Here is a 9,950-nt window from a genome sequence, read left to right on the forward strand (position 1 = left end):
TTAAATGAAAATTTAGCTGAACAGTCCCACCGAAGCTGGCAGGGGCTGGTTGCCAGTGGCAAAGTAATCTTTCCACTCAGCAATGAAAATAATACTTAGTACAGTTTTCTGGAAATGAGTCTTCCAGGAACAAATATATCTTTACTGTCATACAGACTGGAATGATAATAAAATCAAAGACACAATCCTGAGCTTGTGAAGCTCTGTAGGGAAAGACCGACATCAGCTAACTGGCTGGTCAACAGACCGTCAGATGAAATTGCCGAGGATATAAATATAGACTTCTAGTAACCTTTGGCTGTTTCACAAAGAATGTCCAGCCAAGTTAATGACATCTTTCATGCTTCAAGAATTTTCCCTTGGCAGGGCTATTACGATAGTTGTCCAAAGATTGTTTTGTGGTCACTTATAAACATTTGTATTAGCTCTCAAATAGGTATTGGATTTTGGTGAGGAGCATGAGAGGCTTAACATAAACTGTGCTTATAAAAATTGGAATTCTATAGCTGTTTGGAAGATAATCATAGCCTTAAACATTGTAAGAGCAGTACAAGTTAAGTCTTAAACTGCTAATTTGATTTTGGCAGCTTTTTACATTCATAACCTGAGTAAATGTAGTGAGCGCTGTGCCCACACAGTACAGATTGCCCTGGTGTGTAGATCTGCCTACAGCGAGTCATTGGGGCACTGGCCTGGGCAGTGGGAGATCCAAATTTAATCTCAATCCAATGGAAGTGAGAGTGTACTTGTGTGCAGCAGGTTTAGTGCATGGTACGTCTGATCTACATGTTGTAGTGTAGCAATGAGGACAAACTACCTCAAATTCCCTCGCACTTTCAGCATATAACAGCATGCGTGTCGGCAGCTACTGCAGCACAGCTTCTTACCGTGTCACTGCCATCTGTTCTCTTCCTCTTCAGTAAAGATGGCATGGTGAGCCGCTCAAGGAGCTGATTCGGCTGGAAACTCATCATTTATGGGGGTCGAGACAGCTTTCCTCTCAATCACATCCTTAGAGCGACGTAATTCATGGCTGCGCAAGCACTGCTGCTGCAAGGTGCGTGTTCCAGAATAGTGTGAAAAGCTCAAGTGTTACACAGCTCAGATCAGTCTAAGCTGTCAAGAAATGGTGTTTTAAATCCTGACAAAGTATCTCAAAGTCAATATTACAAGGAGGCATTAGCATGGTGATTTTGTATCTGTGTCTGACTCTTCCATGTGATAAAAGACAACCTTTTTTCATCAGAACTGATTATTGGTCTAGAGATACCACCTACTAAAAAGTACCCAAATCTTGATTTTCCTCAAGTGGTGTTTTGCTATCTGTTAGAGGGGAACCAGGAATTCACTAGCTAATTCTTAATTAAATAAAGAGTTAACACTCTTTTCTTAAGATGGTTTGTTATGTTAACTCAAGGAGGCAGTAACTAGCGATTAAGGACAGAGAAGTTACTCCTTCCTGGGCTTTGCTCGGGGCTGGAGCCTGTAGCTGTTACACAGACAAGTGAGAGTGAAGAGGAGCCTTCACGGTGCGAAAAAGGACAGGACCAGATCCAGATGTGCTAAAAATCCGATACCCTTTCCTATGCTGATGGGGGAAATTCCACAAAACAGTTCAGCTTGCACTGAGGCAGAGCCCATAACTAAACACTAATTAAAGCCTGTATTTATTTATGTTTTATTATAAGTACTACTGCTTGGAATGTGTAAGTGCTGTAGCTCTGTGTAACTTCAGCTTATTCTTTAATTGTAATATTCTTAGCAGAAGCACATGAGCGTCACCGGGCAGCCCATATTTAACTATGTAAAATAAAACTATGAAAACAGGATGGTGAGCTTTGAAATGGCTATCATGTCATAACTGACTGTAATACTCTGTGCCATTGGCTGGAGATGCAGTCTCTTACACAATATCCATGCTTTGACATGGTTTTGTGGATTTTTTTTAAACTGAACCAGCATCCTGTAGTGGCAGCACAAATTAGAGTGCTGATGCTAAACCTGTTGCTAATGTGAACATTGTTACATTTATATGTATTAAAACTGCTACATCTCATTCACAAAATGAACTATAAAAAGGTACATGCTAGAAATCATATTTACTTACTCAGTAAGACTCCACATGAACAAGACCTTTAATGGAGTCTTGCCTTTCAGTATTTTGTGCCTTTTTTCTACCTATTCTTTCATTGTGGATATAAATAGTAAATCCCTAAATATTCATGCCAGTTCTTTGCTAAATAACGCTCAATATTTCTGTAAATGGACGTTATTCCCATATGTTCTTATAGAATTACACTCGTATTACCTAGAACTGTTTTTTGGAACACTGAGAAGAGATTGCAAAGGAAACAACCCTTTTCCCTTAAATCCAGTTGTGGTAATGTGGAGACATTTTATAGATAATTATATTGGGGGAATAGATGGAATGAATAGTATCAGATTGGTTAGATAAAAATAAATATTGACTAATACATCACTCCAATACAATGTCATGAAGATTTGAAAGTACAGAATTATAAAGGCATAAGGTACACAGAATAGTTAAATTATGGCTTGAAATATTGCCAGTCTTTAACCAAAACATGTGCAGCATATAGCAAAACCACCGATTTTGTAACAGGATATATTAGCAATAGGGAGACCATTTAGTTAGACAGTAGTCACACAAGCAAGAAGTAGCTGCATGCAAAGCAAGGAAAATGGTGAATTAGGAAATTGTGGGTTTTAAGGGCTACTGTGAGGTGTAGCCAAGGATTTTGCAGTGGGAAATTTGGTCTCCAACAGAGACAAAGTGTCAAGTCCAGAAACATGGGGCAGATTTGTTTTCCAAAGGCTTTAATAAGCTAGAAAAAAGAATGATGTAAGGAACTGTAATGTTCATGGATTTTTCTTTTGTTTGGAATTCCCTGTGGTAAGATCCAGGAAGATAAAAGTAGGCTCATAAGTGTGTAGGCTTATTTACTTATTTCAGTCTCGCCCTGCAGCTCCATCAACAAAAAAGAGAAGGGGAAAATATCAGTGCAATATGTTTGTTATATTTGTGCATAGCAAGGAATGTGTTATATTAAGACAGAGAGAGTAAAATAAGGTCTCTGGAGTCTGCTCTGCCATTATTTCTGTGCTGTTATATTTGCATTTATTTCAGTGGTCCTATCCTGGTGTACAATTTGTTCAATAAAAGGGAGAATCCATTTGAAAATTAGTGCTTATAGCCTTGCAGCTTGTAACATGAAGAATGTAGTAAAATAAGGCCAGGCCTGATGGGATTAAAATGGACTGTCATTAAACTGGTTTAAGATGATGAGAAAGATTTTATTCCAATGCCTTTGGGATTTATAGTTTGGTTTTATTATTCTGATTAGGGCAGGCAACAGAGAGAGACTGCAAATAGATTTTTCTCATCTTCCAATGAACTCTAATGGTGCATGGATGGATGGATTTCCAGCCACATGTTGTTAGGAGCTCTGTGCAGCTGGAAGGGTGTTACAGCTTCAAGGGCCAGTTAAAATTAAAACTTCTGTGACTAACAGCACTATTTTGTTTAATTCATATGTTGCAACCTCTCTTCTATACTTTAATGCACAAATTCTTTTTTTGAGATAGAAGTCCCTTAGTTTAAGCAGTGGTAAATTTATTGTGTTTTCTATCACCAACTCCCACGGAACAAGATTTTGGTTCAGGGTACACAAAATGCATAAAAATAGGTGTCTTTCAACATTTTTGTAATATGGGGTAGGAAGACTTGCCTCCTGTCTGTCCTGATGGGAAGGCAGTCCCTGCCAGCAGTGCTGCTGAGCGTTTCAGGGATGCAGAGGCTGCCCATGATCGGCTGTCACTGACTTGCCTCTGCATGCAGAGTCACAAAATCAGTGGATTTGAGATGAGAAGGCCTATCTCATAAAGACAATCTATCCTAATACTAAAGAGGGATACTACTTGAATAACTTGAAGAACAGAAAATTAGTACAGTAGAAAAATCCAGCTCTCCCAGCATGCTTGAAAATGTGCAGACCACTGAGCTATGACCACGTACACTACAGCAGGGATCTGTGGAGGGAAATGGTTAGCCTGGCCCCCACGCCATACACTTTTGGGGGCTTTACTTCAAAAAGTACTACTTCTAGTCTGTCCATGGACTGGACACACAGTTTCATCTGGGAGAAATCCACATTGTGCACTCAAGACCAGTCTGGGAGACAGAGCAAAGTAAGGCAAGAGGGGATGTTTGAGGAGTTCGCTTCCAAAGTGCACTCTAAATCCAAACTAGAACTCTAATACAGATGCACCCCTACTTCTTGATATTAAATCACTATAACAATGAAGAACTCTGCGCTGTCGAGATGGTTTACCCACAGATCGCAAAGGATATTACAAGTGTGGTTAAAGATGATTATAGCTTTTTGAGAGAGATGATCACCTGCTGGTTCCCTTGCCTTCCTTAGGAACTGAGAAGGGCATCCCTTTGCAGAGCAGTCAGCTCTTACCCAGAGTTTCAAAGTCACTGGCAGAGCAAAGGCTAGTGTGGATCTGGCCCATAATGCTTTTTCTTTTTTACTACACTGAACTACAAACTTTAGCTTTCTTTCATTTTAGGATGCTTTCTTATGTGATTACCAATTTTTAACATTTGGGACAAGAAAAGAAATAAAGCAAAAATCTGTCTCGTTGATGGTGTCATGAAGATACGAGGTTTTGCTCGCTTGCTGTACATGCAAGTACTTGACAGAGGGAGCTCTCAGTCACAAGTCAAAGAACAAGTCACCAAGAACAAAACCATCCTCACAGCCAATTCTCACATCAACTTTGCTGACTCGTGTCCTGCCCAGTGCAGGAATTCCAGCTAGGGATCCTTGTTCGTGCTTGGAAACATGAACAATCCCTTTGAGCTTATGCTGGAAAGTTCAGCTGTTGCAGCTTCTTCTCCCGCACAGTTTGATTTCTTTATTGTATATTTTAAAAAAAAAAGAGGAGCTCCTGATGAAAACTCTTTCGCAGGCAGGGCAAGGCTTGGCATCTCTTTCCAGGATCCCAGTAGCAGTGATTTCATTGCAAAGGCTCAGTTTCTGTCCTTCTTCATCCCAGACAGACTAAACGCTTTCCTCTTCTTTTGTGATACTATAATCTGTTAGCAGTGTAACACTGATTTCTGAGCCATGCGTACTGCCCGTGACTGACAGGGCTCTGGTAGGCGTATTACTGTGAGTAGCACTGGGAGGCTTTGTATGAAATTTTGCCTTGCAGCATGAGACTTGCTTTTTAAAATGTTGCCGGAAACTTTTACTCAGCCAATACAGAGCAAAAGGATTGACGCAGGAATTGCTGAAGGCCAAGGCACGTGAAAAAATAGTAGCTATCAGATGAAAGGTGGAAGCATCTACAGAAGCATGGTATGTAAAAGAGCGGTAGAGGTAGAGGATGTGGTTAGGCAGCCAGCAAAAGGCAAACAAAGCAACAAGCACCAGCACTGTTTTTGCAACTCTCTTGCGGGATTCAATCTACAAGAAAATAATGCATATTTGGTATTAATAGCAATTAGTAACACATGTTTATGTAGTTGGTGCTGATTTTCAAAGGAGTCTAAAAGTCTAAATGCAATAGTGACCAAAAAAGCACAATGGGGGAAAAACCCCCAAGAAACCAATAGAAGAATAAATCTATTTCATAACTTTTAAACATAGTATTTTCAGTGCAGAGCACATTCCCTTTCTATTATAAATCACGTGGCAATCTCATCTAGACTAGGATCTAAAAGTACAATAGTTAATGTGTCAGCTCACATGGATGAGGTCTCAGTGTTTAAAATTCAACTTTTTAACTCCTGAGTTTAATGGGTTCATAATAAAACAAAAAAAACCCCATCCCTCTTTAGGAGAGCATGTACACTCACAATTAAGTTAATGAATTGTAAGCATGTCCTTAATTGCATAGCTGAATTTGGATTGCTAATACGGGCTGAGTTTATGGAGTTTTTTATTCTATTATCGGGTAAAGGTTTTGCGCTCAAGAATTCAGACTTAGTCAGTGTGATAGATTTTGGAAAATTGGACAAGTTAGTGCTTGATCGTAGCTTACCTGCTTACGGGCATGACCATGTTCTTCTGCTGGCATGTTGGACGTACTTTTATATAAAGTTCTGGCAATAAGAAAGTAGTAGACAGAAATGACAGCTAAGGGTACAATATAGAACACTAAGAAGCAAACCAGGGAGTGAGCTTCCTGCAGGATCTTCTCAGATACAGGATAGGGGGCACATGCCTCAAAAGTTACATTTTTCTCAGGATTGCTGAAAGAATACAGATCAGAAAAAACAGCCTCTGGGATAGCAAATATCATGGAGATGATCCAAACACAGCCAGCTTTACAACAGGTCTTCAGGAGTGCATCCGAAGTCTGCAGTTCTAAGGGCTTAACGATGGCTCTGTACCTAAAACCAACCAACATCACTGTCAGAATAAATACAGTTATAATGCAAACACTGACAATGCAAACTTCTTGAAGATAAAGCCATCCCTGATCTTGCTAATTAAGAATCATCTTTAAAAAGAAAACAGATACTAGATCTTTATAATTAAGATGGAAATGTAAAAGTTAATTTTAAGTATGCATTTTAATGAATTGGCTGGCAGGACTTGTCATTAAAGCCTTCCTAAGTGAACATGACTTCTACTATTTGGATTAGGATCAGTAAGGGCAATCATCTCTCCTATTTTTATGGCACTTCCTAGAAAGGTAAATGAGGGAATTAGTATGCAAAACTGGTAAAGGTACGAAACAGGTTAACTATTTTACAAATACACCCCTCCTCTCTTCCATGTTCTTAAGGTCCCAGCTGAGTGCAGCAATCTGACTGAAAGTAATGCTCCGGTATTCATTCATATTTATAAAACGGGAGCTAACACTGCTGGTGATTCATGGCTGCGATTCTGCAGCATGTGGACTGAGTCAGACATATGAAAAAATCTGTGTAAATCTATAGATGTGTGAAAATCAGTGTGGAAACGGGACATGGAAAAAGGACCAATTGCCACAAAGGTGGATGAGGCAGAGGAAACAATACACCCTGCTCCCAAAGCATCAGGGACCCTCAGTGATGCTGACAGAAGACCCTTCCGGGGGGGCACAAGACTGGCATGAAAGGAAAGGCAGTGAAAAAGACTCTGGAGGATAAGACAGCTTCATTGTTCCATTTTGCACAAGCTGAGGGTCTGGTCTTTTTCTCCTCTAGGCAAATTTAAATAGAAAACTGCAAGCTGGACTGCTATTTATCAAATAAATACCATTTTTATTGATGTCGAGCTCTACTAGCACATTGGAACATGATGGTCTAGCATTGTGCACGACTGATGTTCTGAGCTTTCTCAGTAAGTTTACCATATAGTTACCCTGTGAAAATGTAGCGTGGAGTTTTTATATAACACCTACCATGAAGAATTAAATACAGAAGCAAGCGTCAGCGTAGAATCATAGAATAGTTGGGGTTGGAGGGGACCTTTAAAGGTCATCTAGTCCATAATGGATTCTGAATTGACATCATATAGGACCAAGACCTTGGAGCTATGTTCAGTAAAAACATCAGCTTAATATTCAGTAGTAGTAAAAATAAAACCCACCAAACCCTAAAAAAAAAAAAACCAGCAAAAAGGCAAAATGTTAGGAATTATTAGGAAAACAATGGAGAGCAAAAGAGACTACTGTGCAGTTATCTCTGGTTCATGCAACTCTTGAACACCATGCACTGCTCTGCACAGCTTAACTCAAAAAAGCCATACTAAGGATGGAATATAACATGAATAGCCTGGACAGATGGATAGGGATCATGGTCTCTTCTGGCACAAGAGCCAGGGCCACGTGCAAAGCAAAAAAAAAGGAGCTGTTTATGCAACAGGCAGTGAAAGTCATTGCTAAACAAGTTCAAGAGGCTGACCAAGGATCTGGAAGAGAAATCCATTGAGGTTATTAAATAGACAGAAACCACATCTGCTCAAGAGGTCATCTGAAGGCTTAGGGGATAGGTGTAGTGTTGGATAGTGGTCTTTATCCTTCCTATGCATCTTTTCTTGTCCTTGTACTACCACTGCTGGAGGCTGATATTGGCCTACACGGACCTTTGATCTGACCCAGTGTGGCCATTCCTGTGTTGTCTGGGTTTTTTTGGAGTACAGTAACTGGCATTACTTAAATTCTGGACACATGAACTACCTGCTGTTATATACAATCCACAATTTCTGGCATACAATATGAAAATCTTTTTTGCTCGTAATACTAAAATTCATTTTGGGTTTTTTTGCTCCTTGACATGCTCGTGCTGATTGAACTGAAATCTCCTCTTTGTTCATTCAGGGAAGAAGTGCGTGGAAAACTGACTGTTGAACTCCTGACAGCAGTCAGATGGGAGCACTGATCCCTGCTAACAATGCTGTCATTGTAACCTGAGTTTAAATTCAGGACCTCTGGGCTAAAATATCTCTGGAAAAGTTATAAGAACTATAAGATAAAATATTTGTATTGTGTCATGTCACACTAAACACTTATCAAGCTGAAAATTACGATAGTATTGCAGTAACCATCAAATCACGAGAGTCATCTATTTGTCCCCCAGTCTGTTCTGTGGGGTTTTTTGGCTTTTTACCCCACATGCCAATCTTTTACATTCTAGGATTTTAGAGCCTCACTGAGTGCGTAGGACAAAGGATTTCCATTTGGTCATTTTCAGTTTTATTTTTGATCCTCCCTGACTACTTTAGTGCACCACTAGATAGCACCAATATACTGTCTTTTCCCTGCCTTAAGCAATTTCCCTTTTTCTGTGCAATTGAGAAAAAAAAAACCAAACATGTACTGTACTTCAAGCTAATAAGAGGTCAAAAGACTTAGAATTTTTCTCACTTTACTCCCTCAAAAAGAACTGCTCCAATTTTTCTCACATACATTTTAAAATTAAATGGGAGAGTGGTTGGTTGTTGGCTTTTTTTTTTTTTTAATCTATTACAATGTGCCATTTAATATTGTGCAAAATGATCATTTCTGCTCTTTTATTAATTTCTAACTTCACACCTGCGGTATGTCCTGGCAAATCAAGTCGCATTAGACCCACCTGTCAGCACTGAGAACAGTCAGGGTAAACACTGATACTCCAACTGAGGTTAACTGGATAAAAGACAGCAGCTTGCACCCAATTCTTCCGAAGAGCCAGGTATCCACAATATAACGTGTTGCATCTACAGGCACACAAGTTAATAAAAGCAGTAGGTCTCCAAATGCCAGGCTGGTGATGAAGATGTTTGGAACCGTCTGCATTGATTTAATCTTGAAAAAGACTTTGATGAGTATAGCATTTCCAAGGAGACCCACTGAAATGATCACAGCATATGTAACATAAATTGTGCACAGTATTTCTAATCCTGGAAAGGAGTCTTCGGTCCATTTTTCATTTGTGGTTTCATTATCAATGATTGATTTCAGTTCTGTACCATTTGTAGATGCACACAAAGTCTCATTAGCTGAATGCAAGTATACTTGAGACATTTCTTTAACTGTTTCTTCTCCCCAGGCTGGACTTAAATTGGTCAAAAAATTGTTTAATATTTAGCTTGCAGCATATCATCAAGGTCAGTAGAAAGGTACAGATTTGTGTCTGAAATTAAGATTCCCGTTGCACCTTAACTACTTTCATCCCCTTCTGGGTCTCCAAACATGCCTAGGAGAAATGCACACGGATCTTGTTCTGAACTGTGTAGGAGGTGGAGAATCTTTTTATTGGCTTTTCAGCTAGTGGAGCAGAGAGGGAGGAGGAAAAAGAGAAAAGGGGTTTCTTTAAAGATATTAGCTGAAATGATGGGGGTTTTTTCTTGGAGATATCTGGCAAGTAAATATTGTATTGTAATTACTGTAGCATTAGGGTTTGCATATTACCTAGCAAATGTTCGTTAATATTTTTCAAAATATTC

The 9,950-nt window shown here is 39.4% G+C and overlaps 1 protein-coding gene across 1 annotated transcript; it reads right to left on the reverse strand.

Moving 5' to 3' along the window:
- Positions 1–887: 887 nt before the first annotated feature.
- BRS3 (bombesin receptor subtype 3) lies at positions 888–9,729 on the reverse strand. Its single transcript, XM_010310625.2, has 3 exons — positions 9,098–9,729; positions 6,076–6,427; positions 888–5,498 (listed from the first exon to the last, which is right to left on the reverse strand). Exons 1-3 carry the CDS (start codon positions 9,526–9,528, stop codon positions 5,091–5,093), a joined length of 1,191 nt encoding a protein of 396 aa, XP_010308927.1. The 5' UTR covers positions 9,529–9,729; the 3' UTR covers positions 888–5,090.
- Between the last annotated feature and the right edge of the window lie 221 nt (positions 9,730–9,950).

The sequence above is a fragment of the Balearica regulorum genome, chromosome 11, assembly GCF_011004875.1.
Source record: "Balearica regulorum gibbericeps isolate bBalReg1 chromosome 11, bBalReg1.pri, whole genome shotgun sequence".
Taxonomy (NCBI): domain Eukaryota; kingdom Metazoa; phylum Chordata; class Aves; order Gruiformes; family Gruidae; genus Balearica; species Balearica regulorum.